Raw genomic sequence first — 27163 nt, forward strand, 5'->3', positions numbered from 1 at the left:
ACGGGCCGGAATGTCTCTGCCCAGAGACGTCCTGCGTCACTTTTGAGTGTGTTCTATTGGCCAAGGCCACGTGGCCAAACCCGGACAGTCCAGTCCAACTCAGCAAAGTCCTCAGACCTGGTGTCACTCGCCTGCGAGGCCAAAGGAAGACGTTTGGGAGCACCCCTCCGGGATCCTCGTCCTCCCCCCCACCCCACCCCCGCCCCTGCCCCATCCCTCGCTTGGGAAAAGACTCGAGAGCAGACTCCAGGCTGAAAATAAATGAGACACGACAGAGAAATGAAGAAAGGTGACCAGGGGAAAGACATCGTGGTAAGCAGAGGACTTCGGTGTGAGGATAAATTAAGTCAGAATGAGTTTGGACGGACCTGTCTCATCCGGCGCCGCCTCCGTGCTGAGGGAGGGTTCCCGAGGCAGGGGGTAGCAGAGGGGAAGTCCTAACGGCGGGCTGCTTATAGGGGCTCGGCTCAGCGGCGCCCACGAGCACGCGCAGGGGGTGGCATCCTTGAGGGGGAAGGGACAGGAAGAAAAGACAAGAATTCTAGAAATGTCGCATAGGACTGCGGAGGAACAACTAGGGGAAGAAGACAACATCTCATTGCGTGCAACAGTTGGTATCTCATTTTCTGTCTGGTTCTATGCACGGGGAAGAGGAAGGCGGCCGTCGATGCAGTGGACGGGGTCTGAGGGTCTGCCCGGCGCCGGGACGAAACGCCGCAGGTCAGGGAGCTTGAAGAGCAGCCAGCTGTGTCTCGCTGGAAGCCGGAAGTCCAAGATCGAGGCTTCGCCCTGAAGCCACATGTCCTGGCTTGCAGGTGCCCGTCATCCTGCTCTGTGCTCATGTGACTTCTCTGTGCAGGCTGGGGAGGGGAGGTGACCAAGCGCTGGTGTTTTTTTCCCATAAGGACCTTAATCCTATCAGATCTGGGCCCCGCCCCTATGACCCCACTTAACCCTAATTACTTCCTCTGAGGCCAGATCTGGAAACCCAGGGTTAGGGGAGACGCAGGCATCCAGTCCGTGACAGAAGAGCATAAGCAGGGGTTAGCTGAGGAATAATTCACTAAGTAATAATTAACTAATAATTAAGCAATCCTTACTAAGTAATAATTAACTAAGGAATCGCAAACTAAATTAACAAAGGAAAAATAGGAGCAGTAACTTGATCAAATCATGAAAAATGAGGAAGAAACAATAATGCAAAATAAATAGCAATAGAATATTGTAGGAACTACATTAACTATATGAGATAATATAATATCATAAATGAAAAGAACTGAATTCTCCTGTTAAAAGAGACATTGTTATATTGGGTTCAACAAGCAAAAGAAATGAAGCTAACTGAAAGCTATTTATTAGAAATAAACTTAAAACAAAATAATATCTTAAATATTTAAAATAAATTGTTGGGAAATGTTTACAAGGACAAAACAAATGAAAAAAAAATGAGACTGACAGATATTAATCTCAAAGAAGTTTTAAAATATGTATATGTAATAAATCAGAACATTATACAATGAAAGAATAGATAGCCATAAACCTATATTTTTTAAAAAAGTAGAGTGAAATACGTAAAGCAAAACATATTAGGAAAGAGAACTTGATAAAAAAAAAAGTACAGTGAGAGACAACTGCCCAACTGCCAGAAATGACAAAAGTATCAGAAATTAAGAAGCGATCCTCTGTATGGCATGATCGCAGATTGGGTCCTCGTTTGAACAAATCAGATTTTAAGGAGTTATTTTAGGGACAATTAGGGAACTTTGAAAGTGGATGTAATTCTAAAAGATCTACAACCCTGTAATTTTCTCACGTGCAATAATGGTATGCGGTTACAGGGGTAAGCGTCCTTCTTTATCAGCGAGGCAAACCGAAGTGTCTAGGGGTGAAACACCATGACACCTGTAATTTAATTTTAAATATCTCAATAGAAAATAAATATGGCAAAATGTCTACAGTTATTGAATCTTACAGATGGAGCTATTATATATATACATTGTACTTGTCTCTCTGCTTTTCTGTGCCTTTGTAATGTTAAAACAACAAAGTAATAACACCGGAATTAAATAATGCAACCAATAAATATGAATGTATATGTAATATACAATTTTATACATTCTCAGATAGTGAATACATTTTAATATGCCCAAAGTCCATTGATGAAAATCAGTATGTAATAATAGGTCAGTAAGAAAACTTCACCAAACTCAAAGACGCAGGAAAAATGTTTTTCATGGGCCCTAATGTTCTAGCCACATCCACTATAAGTAGAAATAAATAATAAAAAGGGAGCCAAAAAAATTTTAATTACTTGCAAATTTAAAACATTCCCACACAACTCTTAGATCACAAAGAAAATCAGTGGAGAAATTACATGCTAGTCAGAAAACAAAGAAAAAGAAAATGCCTCATATTAAAACACATGGAAAAAAGTTGGTACAGCTTAGAAACACAGCCCATCTACCTTCATTAGAAAGAGGAAAAGACTAAACATAGCATCATCTTCAGGAATAAATTAGGAAAAGAAACAACAAAAGAAATAAAACAGAAAAAAATTATAAAGAACTAAAATTGATGGAATAGGAAAAATTTTAAAGCAGTGGATAGCATATGTAAATGCAAAAGCTCATTCTTTGAAATGGCTAATAAAATGGATAAAAAAAAAAAAACCCTCATGAGTCCAATTACGGAGAATGAAGAGAAAGAGAGTAAAATTAAACAAGATTAGGAATGAAGAAGGCAGACATACCAATATAACTACAGATACAGGGGAGATAAAAAATAATTATGAGAGAATATTATATGCAACTCTGTGAAAACCTCAGGGAGATGGACAATTTCCTACTAATAGTAAATTACCAAAATCAGCCCAAGAAAAAATGGAAAATTTTAATAGACCAATTACCGTGGAAGAGATTAGAAGGCGATTGGAGGTCTATCAGTGAAAGGCACCAGAATCAGGCAGCCTCACAGGTGAGCTTTATCTAATTTCTAATGAACGAATCATTCCAGTGCTGTTTGAACTATTTGGGGGCATAGAAACAGATAGAAGGGAAACGTCCTCATTTATTCTGCGCACCCAGAATTACTTTAACACAAATGATAGGAAATAAGAGGAACGACAGACAAATGGCGCTTTACGGATGTGAGTGAACGCATCTCAGCAAAATACTAGCAAATGGAATCCAGCAACTGCTCAAGAGAAGACTACATCACCGTTCAGGTTTGTCGCGGGATGGCGAGGTGCGGACGGGACCCTTGGCCCTGGGGACAGTCGTAGGCATACTGTCGGCCCTCTTCTCCGAGCATCTCTTGGCACGATGGAGTCAGGACGTGTGACCAGGGGGCTCGAACGAACAGGACTGGACCGCACTAAGACATCCGAGGACCCTTCATATCTATTAGCAAACGCTAAGGTTTTATATGGAAATTTTCCAGGGTTTATTTCTAAAACCAGGCTCTAAAAGGTAGTATTGTTTTGACATCTTATGAACATTAAAAACCATTCGGTCTGATCTGAAATCCACCGACGGAAAGGCTGTGAAGGAATCGCTCGCTTTTCATTGACACCGGAGCACAGGACACGTGCGGAGCACGTACTCCATCTAGCATCGCTGAGCTTGCGCGGCAGCTCGGCGGGGCGTCGATGTGACTGACACTGAGGCTTGGACAGGTGCCGTGGCTTCCTAGAGACTCAGATGGCAAGGGCAGAGTCCGGATCGAAACCCTGCCGAGACTGGCTGCGAAGCCCAAGCTTTTAATGGCAAACGTGGAAGCCACATGTGCAAGCCCCCCCCCCCGCCCCCCTCCCCCGGCGACTTCCAGAGCCTTCGTGGAGGGCCCTGACCCCTTTCCGGGAAGCTAGGAGCGATGCGGTGGCACCGGACTGGCTATAGGGAGACCCGGGTTCTACTCCGTGCTCTGCCGCCAGCTTGCTGGCGGGTCGGGGCATGACTTTGAAATCCTCTGCCGCCCAGTCCTGGGATCCTGATACGCAGGACCGGCCTCCGCAGAGCCGGCTGCGGGGCGCTGTCCGTGGTGCTGCCCGTGGGCTCTGCTTCCCCACGGGGCGGGTCTGGGCAGCTGCCCGGCACATTCTGCCATTAATCCGCAGGTTTGAAACCGCAAACTAAACTATGAAGGTGGAAGGGAGGAGGGAAGAATTCTTTACGGGTTTACTGAATCAGTGCCAAAGGATCTTTCTTTCTTTTCTTTTTTTTATACCCACAGCCACGTTTTTGGCAATTCTCATCACCTAGGCCTGAACTGAGTAGCTCCGTGTTGGGAGAGAGCCATAGACGTAAGTTTCCACTGCCCGTCAGAACCAATGGAACGTCACATAAGTCCCCAAGCACCCCCTGTGCCCCGTTCCAATCCCATCCTTCTCCTTTACCCAGAGGGAATCAATGCTAAATTAGTGTCAATTGCACGTTGTCTCCATTGTATATTTTTAAAAACAACCTGCGTGTGTATCCTTAGCAAACACGCCGACCTGCTCTTGAAACTCCGCGTAACTAGAACCGTGTTGCGTGCATTCTTCTGTTGCCGGCTCGATTCCATCGACACTGCGCTTTCGAAGTGCATCCACGTTGCTGTATACTCACCGACACATAGCATTCTGCTACACGAGTGCACCTCAATGTATTTACATTCCATTCTTAGCATGGCATCGAGATTTACGTCCTTTGTTCTCATTACGAAGAATTCTGCTATAAACATTCTGGTACCTGACTCATGCGGCACAAACCACTAAGTGTTCATTAAAATACGTCCACGGGAGTGGAAACGCTGGGTCACAGGGACTGTCCGGTTCAACTGTACGGGGAGCGCTAGAGACTTCTGGTCCTCACTATAGCCCCTTCTCCCCTTCTCCCCTCCTCCCTGTAGGACACGTGCCCCGTTTGCAGCCGGGTGGGGCCACGTAGCATGCTCTTCTCTGTGGACTGTGAACAGAAGTGACTTACACTATTTCCAGGTCGAATAATCTCATTACGGTGTCAGAAGCTCCTGAGGCTTCTCCTGGTTTGTAACTTGTCTTTCCACCTTCTTAATCTTTTGATGAAAAAAGTTCTTAATTTTAATATAGCAGAATTGAGCATTTTTCATGACTTGTGTTTTGTGTCTCTCGTTTCAAACCTCCATCCCTAACCCAAGCTCATAAAGAGATCTACAACGTCCTCTAACCTTTTTATAGTTTGCCTTTTACATTGAGGTCTTAGCCTAGAATAGCTTTTTGCGTATGGTGTGTTGTGGGGTCCAGTGCCTCTTTCCAAGCACTGTTTAAGGACAAGTCCATCATCTTCCCATAGGGATGTGACAGCGATGTTTCTATCGCATGTCTGTCTCTGCATCGGTCATTTCTGGGGTAGCCATTGGTCCATTTTTCTATTCTAGCATCTACTTGTTTACCATTATAATACATTTTGACTTATTCTTCAAGAGTACGTTGGTGAATATTGATTGGGTCCTTGCATTTCCACATAAATTTTAGAATCAGCTTGACAAGTTTCACCAAAAGAAATTAAGATTTTTATTGGCGTTGCACCAAATCTAGGGATCAATTTTACAAGAATTTCCATCTTTGCGAGGCAGCCTTACAACCATGTGCTTAGATCTTTAATGTTCTCCAATAAATTTTTACAACTGTCTCCACAATGGTCTCGCACAGTAAAGATTCCCGGGTTCTGTATTAGTTTCCTCTTGCTGCTGCAACAAGGTACTGCAAACGCGAGTGGCTCACACTACACGAATTTATTGTTTTACAGTTCTGGAAGGCGGCTGTTTAAAACGAGCCTCGCTCAGCAGAAGTCGGGGTGTGTCAGGCCTGTGTTCCTCACGGAGACGGTAGGGGAGGATCCGTTTCCTTGCCTATTCCGGCTTCTAGAGGTGGGGGCATCCCGTGGCTCATGGCCCCTCCTTCCACCTTCAGAACTCGGACATCAGGCTAATTTCTTCTCATGCTTCTGCCCCCGCCCCTGGAGGACCCTGGAGAATACATTGAGCCTACCTGGGTAATCCAGCGTAATCTCCCTTTCTTTTCATTTAAAAAATTTTTTTTTTTTATTTTTTAGGCGAGGCAACTCTTAGTTAATCTTACAGATGGCAAGAACCTTGTCAGCTTACGATCCCTGATTTTTTTATTTTTTTATGCCTACAGCACCTGGCCTTCCTAGGTGACCTCCCACCCAAGTACTAACCAGGCCTGACCCTGCTTAGCTTCTGAGATCAGACAGGATCGGGTAGTTCAGGGTGGTGTGGCCATAGACAATCTATTTTAAAGCCAGGTGATCAGCAACTTTCATCTTATCTGTGCCAATAATTACTTCTTGCCATAGAATCCTACGTATTCTCAGGCCCTGGGAATTAGGATGTGGACGTCTCTGGGGTGCCATCATTCTGCCTACCACGGATTCTTTTTATATTTTGTAGTTCTGCAAATGGTAGCTTTCATTTTATTTTCTAGCTCTTTGTTGCTGTGGTATAACAACGCTGTGGTTTTGTTCTTATATTGATTTTGCAGCCAACAACATTGCTGAGCACTAATTCTAATAAATCTGAAAATTCTTTATGAGCTTTTAATATGATAGACGATACGACGTGCGAATCATGACAGATCTGTTTCTTCCTTCCTGTGCCTTTTGCTTGTTCATCCTTCGTGTTTCTGTGCCGGCGCGGACCACTCATACATCGCTGAACAAAAGGGGATGTAATGAGCATCCTTGCTTTTCCCGATCTTAAAGAGAGAGCTCACGACATTTCAACATCAGGGTTTGCTCTACGTATACTTTTCATAGATATCCTTTTATCGGGTTAAGGAAACTCTCTTTTGGATCTAGATTGTTAGAAATTTTTGCAGGGAGGGAAAAGGTTGAAAGTCAGGACAGGGTATTATTTATTGACTTTTATCAAGGACTTTTCCCTTATATGATCGCAGAAGGATGGTCATGATTCTTCTTGTTATTGTGGTGAACTTGTTGATACCGTTTCAGCGTAAAACCAACCTTGCATTCTCTGAATAGGTAGAACTTGATCATGATACGCTGCCTTTTCCACACACCACTGAATGCTTGTTAACTCTTCAGTGAATATTCTCGCATCTCCGTTAATGTGTGGTTTTGCCTGAAATGTTCCTTTCTTATGCTGTCTTTGTCAGATTTTGATATCAAGGTTATACAGGCCTCATTTAAAAAATGTGTTTTTCCTCTTTTTCCACATTCTGAAATATTTCGTGTATGTTTGGCATTTTTTGTTTCTTGAATTTACTGGTAAAAACTTTCTGGGCTTAGAAATTTCGTTTTGAAAAGATTTTTAACTACTGATTTGATTTCTTTGATGGATTTGTTCCGTTTTTCTACTCATTATCATACATTTTAATCTTCATTACATTTCCTAGGAAATTTATATTTCATTTATGTTTTCAAGTTTATTGCTACGAAGTCCTTCCTAATTTCCTGTTATAACAGCCTCCTGGCATTGTCTGCAGGATCTGCTGTCCCCTCTGTATTTGTCATGTGGTTATTTGTGCCTTTTCTTTTTTTATTAATCCAGTCGGAGGTTTCTCAATTTCATCAGCCTTTTCCAAAAAGAACCTTTGACTTTTTGCTATTGTGTTTTTTTTTCTCTTATTTTATTAATTCGTTATCTTATCTTTATTATATCCTTCGGCTTTCATTGATCTCTTCTGCCACCTTTTTCAGCTCCAGGGGACAGTGCCCAGTCACCAACGTCCACACTTTCTCCTTTTGAATATAAGCATTTCAGTTTATAAGCCATCTCTCTAAATCTTGATCTGCGTCGCACAGGTTTTTTTATATATATATATTTTATTATTGTGCAATTTCAATATTTCCTACCTTACATGGTGATTTCTTCTTTCAACTCTGAGTTATCTAGAAGTGTTTCCTAATTCCCGAATACATGAAACATCTATAATTATCTTTTTTTTTTTTTTTTTTTTTTGCGATTGATTTCTAACTTAAGCAGATTGGGTTCAGAAAATGTATCTGTGTGATAACAGTCCTTAACTACACACGGGCCGCAGGCCAATCTCGACGTAGGTGCTTGATAAAAATGTCTTTCTACAGCTGTTGAGTGAAGTATCCTGTATAAATCTGGTACTCAATTGAATTTTTCAAATCTTCTATATTGTTAATAATTTTTGTTTTCTTGATCCTTCGGTTACGAAGAGAGGTTTGTCTGTTTTACCTTGTAGTTCTATCGGGTTTTGCTTGATGCATTTGAGGCTCTAACAGTGGTTGCATACACATCTGGAGTTATTACCACTTCCTAGTGAGTTATGGCTTTTATCATCATGATGTTGTTGTCTTTATTTCTAGAAGTAACTTAATTTTTGCTTTAGACTTTATTTTTCTCAGGATTACTCTGGTGCATCTTTTAGCCCATTTTATTTCACCCTTCTACCCCTTATGTTTTGGCGTCTCTTGTGAACATTTTGTGGTTATCGTCTAATCTTTTATCGGGACACTTAGTCTATTTTAATCTATCGTAAGTACTAAAATACTTTATTTCTACACCTTATTTTACAACCACTTCTAGCTATTACTTAACTACTCTGCCTCATTTTTCTCAACTGCAATATAAAGATAATAATATCATTATGGCTGTGATTTTATTTGGCCATTTTCTTTCTTTTTTGTTCTTTGCTTTCGTGTCTTCTTTTGGACTGAATAATGAGTTTTCCTTACTTAATTTTTTGGAGCATCTAGTTTAGAAGTTGCACATACAATTTCTCATTTTCTTAATATTTACCCCAGAAATTGAAATCCCCATAATTAAAGCACCGAAACTTAAGGCTTAGTTAATCAATATGTTTACCGTCCTCCTGAACCTTTGAACTTGAAGCGCCCTAGGAAATATTGACTCCGATTGTCCCCATCATTTACGTGTTATTTTGCTACACGTGTTAAGTCCGTTATGTTTTAACTCTGTGCTTCATAGTGATTATTTTTACAGCGAATCTTAGTTTAGATTCACTCACTTTGTTGTTCCTTTTTTCTTGTATTGCTGACTTTCTGGTATCAATTTTCTTCTGCCTGGAATTCATTCTTCAGAACCCCCTTTAATTCGGTTTTGGTGATAGAAAACCCCATTTTGGTTCATATGAAAATGTTGATATTTCGCCCAATAAAAAAAACATTTTTTGTCACTCGGCACATCCTCAGGTATTATTCCACTGATTTCTCCACTTTTTTTGCTGATGAAAAGTTAGCTACCAATCAAATGGCCACTTCTTTGAAGGTAATTAATTTGTCTTGTGTTACTAGCGCCTTTTAAATCATCTCTTTGCATCTGGTCTTTGAAAATGTATTAAGATGTCTGCAGTGGCCTTTAAATGCTTCTTGGAACTTGTTGAGCTTCCAAATATGTGGATTTTTGTCTTCATGGGTTCTAAGAAAGTCTCTGTTGTTATTATCTCTTCGAATACTGCCTTTTCTCTGTCCTCTTGACGCTCTGCTCCGGGAGCTCTGACTAGATGTGTGTGAGAGCGCCTCTCTGTCCTCCGTGCCAAGTCCCCTCCTCTCTGTCCTCCGTGCCAAGCCCCGGGCTCGTTTCCGGTCTCCCTAGGCTGCGTTTTTTAAAACGCCTTCGGCTCTGCCTTCCATTCGCTAGTTCTCCCTCGCGCTGGGTTCAATCCGCTCTTCCTATTCATTAAGTATTTAATTTCAATTCTGTTGTCGAGTTGTAGAAGTTCCATTCGATTATTTTAGGACATTCTAGATCTTTACTGATTTTAATCTTCTTTTTCATTTTTTTTGTGTCATATTCAGCACACTTATTTTACAATCTGTCTGATAGAGCCAATATCTAATTCTTTTTCAAGCCTGGGTTGGCTGGTTTTGTGTCTTCCAGCACACAAACACACACAATGCATTGTTTCTCTGTGTGTTTGATGACTTTCTCTTAAGACTCTGAATTATTCATGCTCCTTATAGAAACCTCTGGAGATTTGGGACAAAAGCGGATTCCTCCAGAAAGGATGTGTTTACTTCTGTGTCATGTCTGGTATGTGGTGGCGAGTGTGTGTGTGTGTGTGTGTGTGTGTGAGCGCACATGTATGCTCACGCTGTATGCCCAGGACCACTTTCAAGTTAATGAATGACTCAAGGTTTGGGGAGGCATATGGGGATGGCAGATTCACAGGAGGGCCAGTTTGGGTTGGAATCGGAGGGTTGAGATAAGACCGTTCATTTCCCCTGAGTGGGGGAGCGGGTATTTTCAGTTCATCTCATATTCAGGTGTATCTTTTGGGCTCCCCAAGTTAATGAGGAACAGTTTCCCATGAGAACGCCCACCTGGCAGGCCCTGGGGTTTGCCTTCCTCTTTCCTGTTCTGTAAGACTTGGGCCAAAGCCTCACGGTGACAGCTGGCCCCGGCGCACTGCTCACCTCCCTGGCCTTTCCCACACACAGGTGCCGGGCTGGGGATTTCTTAATTTCCTGCCAGCTCCCTGATGCACTCGGGAATGTTTTCAGTATGATTACCACAATTTTTAGCTGTTTTCCGTAGGAGGCTTTTCCTTGGCCCTGGTCCATCACGACAACGCTCCCTTTCGATCTTTACTATTTGCCTTAATCCTTTAAGACACTGCTGGAGGCCCCAGAAGCCAGGTGACCACGCCCCTCAGCCTCCTTTCTGCTCGCTGGGACCCGGCCCGACATCCTCCCGACCGTGGCTTCGTGGCTTCGTGGCTTCGGGGCTGGCACGCTCAGATGCCTCGTCTGGTACCTGTGTCTTGTGAAACCATCCGCAAGTCCAGCCTTCGCTTGAACACAAAGAGCCCAGAGTGGCGGGCGTGGAGCTCGCCCCTCGGCCGGGCCATCCCCACGTGAGCATTGGTGCCAGGAGGCCCTGTTTGATGTTACTTCTCGTTGTCGTGCAGGGCCTGCTGCTGGGGAACAGCGATGGCACCGGTGAGCTCCCCAGAGGAACGGTGGGCGCCCCGGCCGTAGCTGGAAGGGGCGGAGGGGGAGCCAGCATTTACCCGGGGCGCGCTGTCATGTGTGGGGACATCGAGATGGAACCGAACTACTAACATATAAGTGCCCAGTAAGTATTTTTATTTCCAATCATTCAGATGAGAAAAGTGAGGCTTAAATTAAGCATTTTGTCTGAGGTCACAGAGCTGACAAGTGGCTGAGCCGGGGTTCAGCTCCTGGGACATCTTCCTACAGATCTCGGCTCTAGTGGGTGAATTTCAGATGACAGAGCATGACAGCTGGGTGATTATGGGGCCACTTCAGGCCTGTCCTGCCCAAAGGGAACAAATGTCGGAGGGCAAACCAGCCCCGCTGCCCGTGAAGTGAAAAGCACCTGGTCGGCTTCTGGTCTGGCCGCCCCTGGCCCTGGTGGGGGGGGGGGCGGGTGGCTCCAGGCACAGCCACCCAGGAGCGGACAGTGTGGGGACCTGGAAGCCTTCCCAAAGGAGGGGGGATTAGAACTAACCCGGCACCCACGGAGTGGCCCAAGTGAGGCCTGCGGGGATGGCCTCGCTGTCCTCAAGCGGAGGAGGCGACTGAACCAGGCCCGGGGCAGCCTGCCCGCCCTGTGAGATGCTGCAGCTTTGCCGTGGGGTCACAGGGGCGGGGAGCCTGCAGAGCGGGGCGCTGCTGGCGGCACTGCCGGCCGAGGCAGAGAACCCAGGAGCAGGTGTCCCGCCGGGGCCCCGCCGGCCTCGGAGCCCCGCGTGGACGGCACAGAGCGCCTTGGGGGCTGAAGCCCCTCGGACACGCACCCCCTCTCCTGCTCCCGCGGGGGCGCACTGGGCGGCGGAAGCGCGGCATGTGCTGCTCCCCCCAGCAGGACGCGCAGGCCCAGGAAGGCGCGGTGAGCTGCCAAGGCCACAGCCTCCCACGCAGCGAACCCCTCTGCTCGTTCGGCCCACGAATGCTCACTGAGCGCCCAGGGGTGTCAGGCCCCTCCGCGACCCCCGCCGAGGTGGGCTTCGTACCTCCATCTTGCAGATGAGAGAGTCGAGGCTCAGCGAAGGGACGTGGCTAGCCCGCGGCCGCACAGCAAGGCATGCTGGAGCGTGGTCCCAGCGCTCGCCCAGCGCCCTCGGCCGCCGGCCAGCCGCCCAGGTGCCCGCACCGCCACAGAGGACGGCGCACGGGGCGAGCAAACAGGGCGTTCCCCATCGGGCCGTCCGCCCCCAGGAACGGGACCCGCTTAGCCAGGGTGGTCAGGAAAAGGCCCTCTGCGCGGCGACCTGGACCAGAGACCAGAAGCAAGAAGCCAGGTGAGGTCTGCGGGCAGAGCGTCCATCAAGCAGAGAGGGCGGCCGCGGCCCCGAGGAGGGGCCTGGTGTGGCGCAGCTCGCGTGCAGAGCTGGGGGCGAGGGGTGGGGGGTGGAGGGGCGTGGGGCAGCCACCAACCTCCCGCCCCCAGACGCAGCAGACCCCCTGCCCGAATCCTTGTCTCCCGGCCCGTCCTTGCTCCTGGGCTCTGTGGTCCCCTTGCGGAGCACTTCGCCGGCCCCAGGGCCCCCCGACCTACCTCAGGCAGCTCTGTCCTCTTTGGGGTCCGGGGCCGCGTGCTTTGTGGCTTCGCCGATCGGTGCGTCTCCCTCTGGTGGGTCCCGCGCCTGCCGGTCTCCCCGCCTGCTGCTCCGTCTACCTCACACCCTCCCCCATCTTCTTCCCGGCGAACCCCAGCAAGGCCCCGGCCACTGTCGCCGCTCTGGGAAGCCCCCGGGATCCCAAACGGAGCTGGCCACCCTCCTTTGAGTCCCAGGAGGCCGTCACCCCATCACTGGCCCTGCCCAGCAGACCCTGTCCCCGCGGCTGAGCGGTGGCGACGGTCCATTGTGTCCCCAGGACTCACAAGCCCATCGTCCTACCTCTAGGCCCTCACACGGCACTCCCTCCCCATGGAGATCCCCCCCCTCAGCCTCACTCCCAGGACACCGCCTCCAGGAAGACCTCTCTGATCTCCCTACCCCCGGTGCGGGGGGCGGGGCTGAAAGGGCCCAGCTGCTATCATGTGGGTCTTCCTGGTGACTGGTCCCCATCCCGCAGCCACCCATCCAGAGTCGCCTCATCAAAGCATGCTCCGATTACCAGGAAACTCCGAGGGACGTGGGAGCGTGTCAGGAACCAGGGGCGGGACAAACACCTATTTGTCGCACTCAGCCGGTCTCAGTAAACAGCCGTGCGCATGCGCAGGCCCCTGCTCCCCAGGCCCCACCCCCAGGACCCCGTGGACCTGCGGTCCGGGAGACCCCCAAGGCTGGGGTCTCTTCATGCTCCCAGAAGTGAGGTGTGGCGTGGGCAGGCTGGCTCCTGCCACATGAGAGTGGCCTCTGGGGTGGAGGACACAGTCTCACCCCTGAGCTAGGGACATGTCACTGTCCCCCAGTTCCCCTGAGGATTTCAGCGCCAGGGTCCCACTGTGGCCGCCACCCAGCAAGCCTCCCTCACGGCTTCAGCCCTTCCCCTGCCCTCCTCGGGGTCCCCCTGCTCCCAGACCAGCTGCCCATGCTCAGATTGCTGGCCGCAGGGGGACACCTCCGTGAGCAGCGAGGGTGGAGGCTGATGGGGCCGCAGGAACGGGCCCCCACAGCCCCCGTGGCGGCTTCGTGCAGTCTGGCAAGGTGCGCCTTCTCGGGTGGCACCCCTGAGCCCGGCAAGGCGGAGTCCTGCTGTCACTCGGCCCCATGGGAGGGTTTCAGCAGCAAGCGGCCCAGTCCGGGAGGCCAGGGCTGGGGCCCGAGAGCTCCCAAGGGACTGAGAACATCGTCACAAGGGGGAGAGGGAGCAAGAGGCTGACGGCCAGAGCCACGAGCCCGGCTGAGGCCCGAGGTGGCGGGGCTGGAGTCTGTCTCGAGAGGGGCTGGGAGCCAGGCCCGAGGGGCACATGCGTGGGAGGGGGCCGTGGGGTCGCAGGGACAGGCGGACTCAGGCCCGACCCTGCCGCCACCAGCCCTGTGTCCTGGGGCTTTCCAGCGAGCCCCGCGCGCTGGGGCCCTCGCCGGGCAGGGCGGCGCAGGCGCACGCACGGAGGCCGGCGGAGCAGCGGGGGGCAAGGCGGCCCTTTATTGGAGAACTTGTGACCAACATAGCGACACGCAGAGGCCCTGGCGCCCAGCGTGGAAACAGCCAGGGCCGGGACATCGGCCCGTGGGGGTGGGGCCAAGGGGAAGAGCCAGCCCTGGGGGGTGCTGAGAGCCCACAGGGCCCCCCCAGGCCTCCCCACCTCCCCCAGGCTCCCCGTTCTCCCTTCTGGCTGGGCTGAGACCCCAGGGTACAGGTGCAGGGCGCCCAGACCTGGGCTGGGTCGATGCCACCTTCTATCAGGGTCCAGCAGGGTCCTGGGGCACAGTAGGGGAACAGGTGAGGCTGCCATGTCTGGGGTGCTGCGGCTGGGGGCAAGGCCGTGCCCCCGTGGCTCCCCGGCCGGCTCCGGGGCGCGGGGTGGGCTCAGGCCTGCGCCTCCAGGGCGCGCACGCGCACGCCGGGCAGGCAGAGCCAGGACCGCGGCAGCTCCTTGCTCTTGCCGTCCGCCTGCGACCGGATGTGCAGGGAGAAGTCGCCCGTGTGGAGGAAGAGGAGGGCCCCCAGGCAGGCCGACTGGCCCGAGGGCTGCACCTGCGGGCGGGGAGGAGGCGTCAGCCACCGGGAGACGCGGCCTGCCTGGACCCGGCGCCCCGGCGGAGGGGAGCGCCCCACGGCTGCCCCCTGTGCTGCCCCCCGCAGGCTGCTGCACCTGTCTGAGCCTCAGCTTCGGTCTCTGGAAAGCGCTACTAGCCCTTCCCTCCCGGGGCGTTCGGGGGTTCAGGCGGTGGTAGGGGGCTGGGGCGAGGCACAGGCTCGGCCCCCGGTGGGTGTGCTGTGTGTGACAGGAGGCGGGGCCGGGGGGGCTGCATGACTCGCCTGTCCCTCCGAGCCCCTGCAGGGGCGAAGCAGGGCCGTGAGGGGGGGCAACAGAGACAGGGCAGGATGTCAGCTTCCCGTCCCCGCCTCCCCCGGGCCTCTGCACCCTTCGGGGAGGCTTCGCTCCCGGACTCACGAGGTGGGCGCTGAGCTGCCTAGGGCCTCAGGGCCAGCTGGGCGGAGGCTCAGCACGGAGAAGCCCCTGCGTCAGCCACCGGGGGCGGGGCGGGGGACAGTGGGGGACAGTGGGACCAGGAGGGCACGCACCGTGTCCAGGTAGAAGGTGCTGGAGCCCACGAAGGAGACGGCGCCGTGCAGGTCGTAGCTGTGCACGCCGTTCCGGTGGTCCTGGAAGGGCACCACGCTGAGGGCGAAGGGCCCCACGCTGCGCGCGCTGCGGTTGGTCAGCCGCACCTCCAGGCGCACGGGGTCGCCCACCCGGCAGGCCGCCGCCTCGCGGTCACAGGGCTGCCCGTCCACCAGCACGTCTGCAAGGGACACAGGACACGAGACGGTCAGGGCCTCGGCCCCGTCCATCCATCATTCATTCCGTCACCAAGGCCACCGGCAAGGCGCTGGGTCACAGATGCATGGCCGAGTCCCTGCTCTCCCGGAGGGGACAGGCTAGGGGACGAGCCTGTGAGCGGGTCCATGCCTGCTGGACTCAGACTGCCGTTCTCGGCGGTGCAGGCATCGGCTGACTCGGTCCCGCGGGCTGGCACTGTCACCGCCCCAGCTTGCAGAGGGACCAGTCGAGGTGCGAAGGAGTGGAAGCGGGGAGGGGCTGGACGGGGGGGCCTGCACAGCATGGCTCCCTTCGCGGTCAGAGGGAGCCCCCGGAATGTCAGCAGGGCTCCCCCCATCCCTGGGCAAAGCACTTTCCAGCGGCCAAGGGAATGGCCGGCGGGCCTGGGGCCCCTCCCGCAATCTGCTTCCTTCGTCCTCAGCACCACGCCCCAGGCCAGGCAGTGAAGGTTCATCCCCCCCAGAGCCCAAACTCTCAGCGCGACACCCTCCCTACCCGGCCCCACGACTCCACTTTCCCCGCCTTTAGCGAGTATGAGAAACAAGGGACAGTTAAGTAGACTTTGGGTACAAATACCTAATTTTGGATAAAATAAAAATTCAAAGACAGAAGAGCAAGGCAGTAGGAATTCATGAGGTGGAGACCTAGGGACAGGCACAGGGAGCCAGGTTTTCAGGGCTCTGCCAAGGCTACTTCAGCTAAAGCACATTTAAATTTTAAATTTCACAAGACACACATTTTTCTAGTCGACATAAATCTTGGGTGAGCCTAAAGTTTAGAGTCAAATTTCATTCTGGCAAGGCCTGGCCCGGGAATTCATCAAGGAGCTCTGTCACTCCTTGGACGGAGCCAAAGAAGTTCAAGTGGAAAAAAAACCCAGCGAGACTGGGGGTTGTGAGGCGAGGGCTACGGCCGGGCCCCAGCTGCTGGTCCAGCTTCACGCTCCTCCTCGGCCGAGGCTGGCCAGCAGCCTTGGGGAGAAGGCGCGGCAGATCTCATATGAAACCGGGACTCTCCAGTCATCCAGTGGAAAGTGGCCGCTGTCCTCTAATGCCAAGGCACCTGACCCAGCAAGCTCTCTCTCTTTGCCAATGAATCAAGTAACCGACCTTTTCTCCTTGGCTGTTAGGAAGCTCAGGGCCTAAGATGTGCCAATCCAGAGGCTTCGGTAGCCACATTTTAGCCCCGCCCCTGGTGTTCACACACACACACAGACGCATGGCCTCTCCTGCACGCCCACTCTTCCAAGTGTTGACCAGATATGCTAATATGGTTTCCCTTAGCCAGACATTTAAAACTTTAAAAAAATTTGCTACTTTATTATATATTGAGAGAGAGTTTGGAAAAGAGAAGCGTGGACGGTGGCCAGGAGGTAGGGTGACAGTGTTTTGGGAGGGGTCTCAAAGCAAAGAGGCAGCGCGCAGAGTGGGGAGGGGCGCGTCAGACCGCAGCCCCCCTTGCCGCTCCCCGTCACCCTTGCCCCCGCTGCTGGAGCCTCCATCAGCACGGGGAAGGGGTCTTTCTGCGGGTGTGCTGGCTCAGACGCAGGGACAGCTGGAGAGGGGAGCGACAGGCAGGGAGGGGGGCTGCTGCAGTCTGCCACCCAGCTCCCCCGAGCCACAGCCTAGCACAGGCTCCTTCTGCATGGGGGCAGTAGCCAGCGGGTCAGGCCAGGGCCCTGCTGGACCCCCAGACGCGTGTGTCCTAACAGCTACCGAGGGAGAGAATTAGTTCATAAGCCTCAGCGCCGGGGGTGGGGGGTCGGGGGTGAGGAGGGGGATGGGAGATGGGGGATGGGAAGGGAATGGGGTGGAGGGGGTGGGGAGGCGCTGGAGACCCGCACGGTGTAATTACCCTCGAATCAGGACAGCTCTGCAGGAGCCTTTGGGCTCTTGCGAGTAAATAATTTACTTTTACAACTTTTCATTAAAGATTAAAGGGAATTAAAATTAGGGCAAGTTAGGGAGGAGCCCCGTGCGCCCGGCGTTCTCCTGTGGGGCGGCTCTCCAGGGCCCCCAGTGGGGCCGCCACAGGCCAGCGCCGCGGGGCATGCTGGGACGGCGGCCCTGCGGAGGGGGCTCTGGGGAGGTGCAGGGGGAGCTCGGAGCGGGGCGATGTCTGCCCCAGCAGGCAGGCCTCTGGGCTGCGTCTTGGGGTGGCCATGGCAAAGCACTGCCTCCAATGATGGGAGGAAACACACTGCCAACGCCACCCACCCTGCCCGTGGTCACGCTCCCCGGCCCCCAGGCCCGGGTCCTCGGGCCACACGGGCGCCCCGGCAGGGCTGCACGGAGGAGGAGAGCGGAGCAGAGGGACACGCCCACAACGCGAGGGTCGCTGTGGGGACCAGGGGCAGCAGCTCGGAGTGCGGCCGACAGGGCGGGTGCGCACCTCTCACCGGAGGGCTCTGTGGCCGCATTGGCTGCCATCCCCGCCCACCGTGACCCCCGCGCTGGGCTCCCGTGTCTGCTCCCGGGCACGCGCCCCAGCTCTGCGTCCCAAGGCCCCACCTCCCCGGGGCCCTTCCCTCACCGCCCCTCAAGGAAACTTGAACTTGAGAAAGCTGGCGGTAGAGGCTGGCTGGGTGCTCACCAAACCGATCCTGTTCCCCCTGGCCACACGGCCGGATCGCAGCCTCCCCAGCAGTGATGTGTGACACAAACTGAGTCCCAGCCAATAGAAAGCAGGGGGAAAAGGCACCCCCCAAAGCCGGTCCACAAACACGGCCCTCCTACAAGCGCCCATCTCCCTGGCAGGACTAAGGGAACCGACAGGTGGAGGAGGGAGGAGCAGTGGGATGGGCGGGGCCACCGGAGGGGCGGGGCCACCGGTGGGTGGGGCATCCCTGCCATTCTGGGCTCCTACAGCATTTGGCTGTGAGGTGCATAGACTCAGGCAGTCATCTAAGCGATCGCTCGCCGTCCAGATGGGAACGCTGGGATCCCGCACAGGGCTGACGTGCCCAGGGCCACACTGAATTCGTGGTGGCACAGGCACGGGAACCTGAGTCCCCTCTCCTCCCCAATGAGGGCAGAACTGCTTTTTGCACAGGGAACATCTTGCTTGCTGGAGACAATGCCACTATTAAGGCCTCTGCCTAAAACCTTCTCTTTTTAGACAAGCACTTCAGACGAACGAAGATAAACCAGGAAAAACACAGGAGGAGAAAATGGAAACCACGCCTGCTGGCTGGTAGCCTTATGCAAAGAGCCTTGTGAGAACAGCAGAGAATGTGAAATGACTCGTCTGTCCCCAAGCAATGTCTCTACCTTTTCAATCTCATTTTTCATCTTCTCTCGAGCCTTTCTAAATAAAGCAAAGATTCCTGCCACCCGGCAGGACCCTCCACTGTTCTCATGGCTTTGCGTCTAGCCTTGTCCTCACTACAGTGCCATCCCAGCCTCAGACCGTCTCACCTGTAGCGTGAAGGGGCACGGGGAGGGTCCCAGCAGGTGTGGGAAGAGGCTGTGTGGCTGGTTTCATGCCTCTGGACCTGTGCATGGGTCGTGCATCGCCTCTGCTTGGAGCCTGCCTGTCCGCCTGTCCAACGCAGGCTCACGGACCTGGGAAGCCTTTGCTCCCCAACACCTCGATCTCTGCACTTGGCCCTCTGCACTAGGCACTCAGGACTCTGCACTCAGCACTGAGGACTCAGCACTCAGCACTCAGGACTCTGCACTCTGCATTCAGGACTCAGTACTCAGCACTCCGCACTTCCCTAGGGCATCTGCCTCCAGCAACAGACTGAGAGCCAGGACTTGGGTACCCCCTCCATCCCCCAGTGCCCAGTGGGGTGCACGTGGGGACTCTGGCAGGACCTGCAGACCTTCCCTGGCTGGTAGTGGGGACAGGCCTGGAAGCCATGTCTCTGGACTCCTGGGGCTGTCCAGGGGGAAGCCAGCTAAGGGGAAGAAGGCATAAAATGAGACAGATGTGGATATGATGTCTTCCATTGCTCCTCCAGAATATTCTAGACCAAGCTGAGGGCTGTCTGCTCCTTGTCCTCTGTGCCCTCTCAGCCAGTGCCCTGTGACACCCCTCCTGCCTATGTCACATGCGATGGCCCTTATACTCTCCCCCTTGCCAACTTCTATTGGTTTTCTCAAAATTCAGCTCAAGCAGTGCCTCCAGGAAGGATTCCCGGATCACACCCAGCCCTGCACAAGCCCCTCGCCACTCGCTGATGGACTGTCTCCCAGAGAGAGGCGCCCTCCTTGAGGGTAGGGGCCCAGGGCTCATTTCCTGGACTAACTGACAGCGAATGCCAGGTAAGGCAACCCCTGAGCCTCCCTGAGCCTCCACTGCCCACCGCTACAGAACAGGGTCGGGCTGGGTGACTTCGGAACGACCTTAGCAGTTCACGACGCTTGTGCCGGGGCCCAGCCCCGCTGAGCCTACGCTCAGACCCCTTTCCACCGAGCCACGGCAGCCTGGGCCTGACACTGCCCGGAGCCCCCACTCATACAGCCCAGGGCCAGACACCTGCCTGCTGCTTGGTCAATGTTTATTGTGTCAAACAGACTCTAAGAGGTGACAGTGGAAGCTTCCGTGGAACCATACGTCCCAGAGTGCACACAGATCAACCAGGAAGGACGAGGGCCACAGAAGGACCCCCTGCGCCTCCCGTGTGCCCACGGGGGCCAGGCAGCTGGACGAACAGCATGGCGGCTCAGGGCCACGAGAAAGGGTGTCCCCTTGGACTCCCCAGGGGGCACCGCTCTGCCAGGTTTGTCACCAGCCTTTCGGAAGGGGGCTCCAGGCTCACGTGCATGAGGTAAGGGGGCAGCTCCTCCGGTTCCCACCACCCAGGCCAAGGCAGGCCACACAGGGACAAGGCGGTCACAGCCCAGAAGGGACCGGCGGGCAGAACTGAACAGAATGCACCCCAGAGACCACGGATGCTCAGGGGCCAAGCCCTCACTGCCTGGCACTGACCTGACCTCGGCTCTTAGGTCGACCTGGCCCTTGCAAAAACCAGGTCACTGTGAGCATCCCCGCTCCAGGTCTAAGGGTCATGCCCCGGCCCTTGCTCATTTCTCAGACTCTGCACGCTGCCCACCAGCTTCCAACACCGGCTCGTAACCACTGGCAACAGGGCAGGCTTCCCCACATTCCTTACTGAAACTGCGGACCTTGGCTTCGTGGTACCCTGGTTGGAGGGACCCCCACAGCTCCTTCTGATCTGCCTCGTTATCTGGGCTCCTGCACCCCAACGTAAAACGAGGATCCGGACACGCGTCCATCCCCCGCCCATCGCTGCCCGCTCATCCGCCGCTCACCCGCCCGCAGCAGTGGCTCACACGGGCTGGGGCGCGGTGCAGGGGGTGAGTGCAGCGAGGGGAGCACGTGTCGGGGTGCGGAGCTCGGGGAGGAGGGGTGGGCGCCGAGCACACGGGTCTTCTAGGTGGCTCAGGGGAGGAGCTTCTGAGCTCAGCGAACGCTCGGGAAGGAGTCAGTCTGAGATCCTCGAACGGCTGGGGTGATGGGACGTGGCCTCGGCGGACGAGCCTCCCAGGCGCCCTCCCGGTTTGGCCGATCGGCCTCTTCCTATCAGTAACTCTGGGCCGACAACGCTGCTTCCAGGAGGAAAATGGACATTTTAGAAGCAGCTGGGGAAGACTGCCTGCCACGCTACCTGCTCACCGAGCGGGAAAGACGCTCTGACGACAGAGCAGAATCCCGGGCAGGACACAGGGCCCTGGGTTCCTGACACGAGGGGGTGGTGGCGGCGGCAGCTGCGGCCTTTGCTGGAAAGGCCGGGGGAGGCACAGGCCAGCCAGGCCACGCACGCATTGGAGGAGGGGACGACCCGCCTCTGAGCGGTCTGCGAGCTAAGAGCACCGTCCAGATGCCCCCACTGCAAACGGGACAGCCGACCAGACAGGTCAGTTACCTGGAGGGCCGCGGCCTCGAGAACCAAGAAGAATGGTTTGTAAGGAGAGTATTCGGAGCCAGTATGCAAATCAGGGTGCTGGAAAACAGTTTGTTCTCTTAAATAATTTAATCATCGCCACCACCATCTTCTTCCAAGAAGCATTTGGTTGCTTAGGAAGAGGGTGGCGGAGCAGGCCGGGGCACGGGGGCCAGAAGCCCCGGGCTGCCCTCTCGGGTGTGCACGTGGCCTCCCCTCACCTGGAAGCCGGCACCGGAACCTCAGCCCTGAGGCTCCCAGGCTGTGGAGATGGGGCAAGGCAGGAGCCCGGCCGGCAGAGCGGGCCGGAGCCCCAGGGAGGGAGCGCTGGAGTGGGACAGCGGCGGTCACTCTGAGTCCTGAGCCCGCGACCCGCCACACGGCTCCCTCAGAGGGGGGGCTGGTCCCAGCGACAGGACGATCAATTGAACAGGAAAGAGGATAATATTTACTGAGGGCCTGAGCTAACATTAAGTAGGTGCTAGAGACAGCTACGGGCAGGTCTCCAGCCACACCTGTCTTTGTCTTAATAACCTGTGAGCTAGATGCTAGAGAGAAAGATCAAGGCTCAGAGAGGTTGAGCTATTTGATTTCAGCTGTCGGGCATCACTGGGATGGAAACAGGGTTCTGTCTGAATCCACAACTCAGGATCATTCACCGCAATCGCACTGAGCCCCAGTCTCCAAGAAGAAGGAAAAAAAAAATCCATGGATTTATCTAGGAAAACAATTCTTTACTGAAATGTCTTTACTAAGTCATGGGAAACTCTGAAAAATTGATGTAAACTATGGCCTGGCTCCCATGCCAGAGAGCCCCTTAGGTCTATCTGTCCACCCATCTGTCCATCCATTATCATTCATCCACCATCCATCATCCACCATCTATCCATCCATCCATCCATCCATCCATCATTTACCCAGCAAATCTGCTCACTGAGCATCCACTGTGTCCCAGGTAGTGTGCTGGGTGTAAGAACAAAGCAAGTCCCCGACTTCCAGAGCTTACTCCTACAGGAGAACAAACTGCCAGACACATGAACACACACACACACACGCACACGCCTGTACATGTATCGGTCAGTGGGTGGTGATAAGTCAGTGAAGGATGAAGGCAGGGGAGGGAGGCTGTCTTATGCCGGCTGTCAGGCGCGGTCTCTGTGAGGTGACGTTTGAGCTGAGCTTTAAAGGAGATGGACATACAGCATCTGGGGGCCATGTGCCAGGCGGAGGAGGAGCGGGTGCCCAGGCCAGAGCTCATGGGCGGGCTGCGGGAGCAGGGGAAGCCCTGCAGGGTCACAGGAGGCCGTGACACTGAGGGCAGATGTCACAGCATCACTGAGGATGGGCGCAGTCCAAGAGAAGGGGAGGGGAGCCCACCTCTGCGGCCCGGGACCCCCCGGGAGTACGTGCTGCGCGTCCGAGTGTGGGTGCTGCTTTCCCCAGCACACGGGCCAAAGCCCTCATCCAGTCCAACAGCCCGAGGCCCCAGAGGGTTAACGGCCAATGTCCCAAAGGGCCGTTTGACCCCTGGCGGCAAGAGGAGAGGTGAGGGCAAGAGGATGCGGAGTCAGGAGGGAGGGACAGGAGAGGAAGGGGCCGTCGGGCTCGAGGTCCGGCCAGGGTCTCAGCCTCCTCGAGTGCGAGCATGAGGACCATGCCGCCCCGCAGGCGGCCGGACGCGAGAACTGCAGGGGCGGGAGAGAGGGATGCACGTTCCCCAAGCAAAGGCCACACCGACAGCTCCGAGCGGCACCCAGACGGAGCCTTCCACGGTGAGCGCGCCCACGGAGCGAGGGTCGCCCACGCGGAGTGAAGGTCAGCCACGCGGAGCGGAAGGTCATCCACATGGAGCGAGGGTCACCCACACAGAAGCAAGGTCACTCACGCGGAGTGAAGGTCAGCCGCGCGGAGCGGAAGGGCACCCACGTGGAGCGAGGGTCACCCACGCAAAGCGAGGGTCACCCACGCGGAGTGAAGGTCGCACTGGTCCCTGAGCGGCCCCCCACCAGGGACCTTGGGGGCCGGGGGGACTCGCTTAGCCAGGCTTTCCCCGCACCTGACCGGAGCCTGGGGACTGCCTGTGGCCCCTTTTAAGGACAGAGATCCAGCCCGAGGGCCTTATCCCCAAATTACAGCTGCACAAACAATCACCCAGCCACTTTCAGAGACACAGCACCTCGCACGTGAAGCAACTCGAGGGCGGAATGTTTTACCTTTTCTCCTTTTCCACTAGGCCTCAGGGAACCCGCCAAATCCCTCTGGCCCCAGAGCTGAGGAACAGGGCTGGGAAGAAGGCGTTTCCGAGGCCCCCCACCCCGCCCAGCTGTAAGGATGCCTATCCTTGGGTAAGTCACCTCGGCTCCGCCCCTGCCTGTGACCCGCCCAGCAGTGCTCGGTCTGGCTCCACCACCTGGGGTCTGGCTGCCCCCTCGCCGCCCGCTCTCAGCCCCCATCCCCAGGGTGAGCGTAGGGGCGGTGCTCTCTGGACCCTCCACTTCCAGCTGCCTGCAAAGGGTCACAGCTGATCCTCCAAACGCAAACCGCGGTTCCACACACCGACTTCTGAACCGGGGTCTCTGGAATCAGACTGATGCTCACGCCAGGGCCCTGACGCTCCCCATCAAGGGGACTTTGGAGAGGACACACCGTCGGGGGCACCTGCGTAACTGGCACCGTGGGGAGGCTCAACCTGGAGAAAGGGCCAGGTGCCACGAGGGCGGGCGGCCAGCAGGGTGACTGCGGGCTGGGCCCAGGAGCGCCCTGTCCGCATCAGGGCCCGTCCGCAGGCTGGAGGGGACAGGGAGCGAAGGGCCTCGAAGGCCGGTTAGGCGGATCCAGGAGAGAACTCAGGCAGCTGTGGGCGGGGGGAGAGAAAGAAGATTCTAGACGGAGGAGACGTGGGAGCCGAGTGCAGACCAGGGAAGGTGGGTCTGGGCTGGCTGGGCCCAGATTCTGCACAGAGACCAGGGACACAGCAGGCGAGACGGGCCCTTGGCCCAAGAAGCAACAGGTGCAGCCCCCCCCACACACACACACGGCAAGACACCTCGCCTCGCCGGGAACCGCAGAATGCGGACGGAAAGCCCGCGCGGCCTTTCTTTCCTGACCTAGTCGACTGACACAGATTTTAAGGGAAAATAAAAGCTCTTGCTGGCAAGAGTCAAGAGAAATAGATATTTTCATACACAGCTGATTAGCATCTAAAAGCCATAATATTTATGGAGAACAATCTCCTATTAAGTAGCAAACAGCCTTGAGACTTTGACTCGACAATTTCGCTTCTAGAACATTACCAGTGTGGGTGGATTTGGACTATCGCACGGAGAAACTGGTAGCTACCTGTGCTCTAAAAATAAAGGGGTGCGCACGTAAACGAGGGCGCAAGTGTCCGCGCAAAGGAGCGCGACGCGGCCATAAAAATCATGCTTTAGACGTGTGCGCGGCTGGTGCGGAAAGACGGAGCCGGCCCTCATGGAGGTGCGCGCTCCCCGCCTGCCGTGTGGCCCGGTTCCCAAGAGGCCGGGACCGGCACCAGGCCGTGGCCTGGGGGTTGGGGACCCCTGATTTAGGCGACCACAAGCCATCTGTTAATCGCCATCTCTGGATGGTGGGATTACTGCTCACATTTAACTTCTCCTTCGCATTTACTATAACTGTTTTTTTTAAGTGAGCGTGAGTCTTCTTTCAGCTCAGGGTTACCTGAGCGGAGCTCGTGGCTCACTGTTCCTCCTGCCTTCGTACAATCCGTACTCACTGAGCCCGAGTGTACGCCAGTCTAGTGTTAGGGGCTGAACCGTGTCGCCCCAGATTCACACCCTGGAGCGCTCACGCCCCGTGCTTCAGAACGCAACTGCGTGTACGGGAGAGAGGGCCTTTACGCGGTGACCGAGTTAAGACGGCGCGGCCAGGGTGGGCCCTGCTCCGGCAGGACTGGTGCCGTGCGGCACGTGCCAGCACAGCGGGCAGCTGAAGCTGGGGGTCAGAGTGGACCCGGGCACTTCCGGGCACCCTTCGCCTGAGCCTCGGAGCCGCACGGGCCCCGGCCCGAGCAGCAGCGTGACGGCCGGACTCTGGCGAGGCAGGACGGCTGTCCTTACGCGCCCTCTTCTGAAATAGGGGCTGCAGGGCACGCTTTCGGTTAAAGACACGCAAGGAGAGGAAACGGCAGTCTGCCCGGGTCACCGGGGCCGCGACGGGGGGGCCTCGCTGATCGTCTGAACCGACCTCCCCGGGGCGGGCGGCGGCGGTGGAGGTCACTGGCTCAAGGCAGGCCCTGCGCAAGTGGCAAGTGAGGATGACCTGTGTCTCCTGATTCAGACCCCAGAGAGCAGACGCCGCGTGCCCGCGCCTGTCCCCCAGCCTGTCCCCCCAGGCCGGAAGCAGACAGGGAGGAGGTGCTTCCGAGCACTTACCGAAGGGACAAGCGTCTTCCTGTCAACCCGCGAGCGACTCATTACCGTTAATTATTTAGATTATTTCCCGATAGGAACTTGAAGGCTCGGAAGGGGGAGGGGACTAGGCCAATGGACGAGTGAGAGGCAGCGCTGGGAACTGACCTCAGCTGCTCGGGCCCCACCCCAGTCCCGTCAGGGCACACACTCTGGGGACTCCCAGGAGCGGCGGGGAACATGCGCGGTCAACAACGGAGGCTGCCAGTCGGGAGGGAAATGACCCAGAGGCGCCGTGTGACCTCGGGGTGAAGCCTGGTGAAGAAGTGGAAGGTTGTGATTCGGGGGCCAAGAGGGAACGTGGACCCTGGCACCCTAGGGCTCGGCGGGCCCAGAAGGCATCTCGAGCGTACCGAGTAGGGGCCGGGCTCTCAGGAGAGCTTGGGGCTCCCGTCCTGCTCGGCGGACGCTGGCCCCCTCGGCGCTCCTGTGCAGGGCGGACCCTGGCAGGAGGCCCTCGGGGCACCTCCCCGCCTGCCAGCTGGGGACGTGAGGGGCCCAATCCCCAGCCCTCTCTGGCTCACTTTTCTAATAAACGCAAGAGGCTAGAATATTGGTCTCTGGGGACCAAGAACCAGGCTGCGATTATTCATCCGTTTTGTGCCTTCCTTTCCCGTATACATCTCCCCTTTTCGCAAGCTGATCCATCTGCTTTTCTTCCCAGAATCTGAGAAGAGGGCTTTTGTCCCCAGCTGGGCATGGAGCATGTCATTCAGGCCTCGAAACCACCAGCTGCTCTCGGGGGGCCTGGGAAGTCCAGGGCTGAGGCCACGTCCGGGAGGCGGGAGGGAGGGGCGCAGGCCGCGTGGGGCACGAGGACATGGCCGGTGCGGACACGGCCCCTGCAGTGACCACTCAGCCCGACGGGCTGGGGCGGCCCTCCCCGCAGTGGGCTGTGGGACATGAGGACAGCCACTTCTCTCTGTCCCCGAGGCGCCCCAGGGTGAGGCCCAAACTCCAGGACCAGGTGCGCGGCCCCGTCCTCCGTGCCTGCTGCCCCCCTGACCCGGTGCCTGGGCCCCGACAGGGCGGTACGAATGTGGGATGTCCTCTCTGTTTCTATCACGGATGTCCACCCCCACCTTTGGGATCTACCCAAAGGCAGGTCCCGTCAGGTCCCACCCCAGGCCCCGTCAGCTGCTCCGGGCACCTGAGCCGCCTCCCTCCTCCCAGCAGACTCTCTCAGAGGTCTTTGGCACTATTCAGCCGCAGCCGAGGCCACTGCCTCACCGAGGACAGGGGGACGATGCTGGGCGCCCTCAGTCAGGACCATGGCCAGCTCAGTGGGGCCTGGGATCCCGACACAGGTCTCCCTGCTCCCAGCTGGAGCTCTGTCTACCCAAGGAGGCTCCTCTCCTGCTCACGAAGGCCAGGCCGGGTCAGACGGCCG

The 27163-nt window shown here is 55.4% G+C and overlaps 1 protein-coding gene, 1 long non-coding RNA gene and 1 pseudogene across 8 annotated transcripts in view; 1 reads left to right on the top strand and 2 right to left on the bottom strand.

The window, feature by feature from the left end:
- Positions 1 to 222: 222 nt before the first annotated feature.
- LOC107520464 lies at positions 223 to 18626 on the top strand. Its single transcript, XR_001599323.2, has 4 exons — positions 223 to 312; positions 4231 to 4300; positions 10901 to 11067; positions 18532 to 18626. It is a non-coding gene; the product is annotated as an uncharacterized LOC107520464 (long non-coding RNA).
- On the bottom strand, positions 6149 to 6266 carry LOC118612200 (annotated as a pseudogene).
- TRAPPC9 (trafficking protein particle complex 9) overlaps positions 14026 to 27163 on the bottom strand; it is a 218830-nt gene continuing 205692 nt past the window's right edge. For 6 of the 7 annotated variants that reach the window (XM_036233060.1, XM_036233059.1, XM_036233061.1 and 3 more), the window contains 2 exons: positions 15156 to 15376; positions 14026 to 14603 (listed from right to left, as the gene is read on the bottom strand). In XM_036233060.1, the coding sequence (XP_036088953.1) occupies positions 14436 to 14603; positions 15156 to 15376 (389 nt within the window). In that variant the 3' untranslated portion in view covers positions 14026 to 14435. Of the gene's footprint in view, positions 14604 to 15155; positions 15377 to 27163 lie in introns of those variants that run through there. The other variant, XM_036233065.1, reaches the window with a different exon arrangement.

Source organism: Rousettus aegyptiacus, unplaced genomic scaffold (assembly GCF_014176215.1).
Source record: "Rousettus aegyptiacus isolate mRouAeg1 unplaced genomic scaffold, mRouAeg1.p scaffold_m13_p_15, whole genome shotgun sequence".
Lineage (NCBI taxonomy): Eukaryota > Metazoa > Chordata > Mammalia > Chiroptera > Pteropodidae > Rousettus > Rousettus aegyptiacus.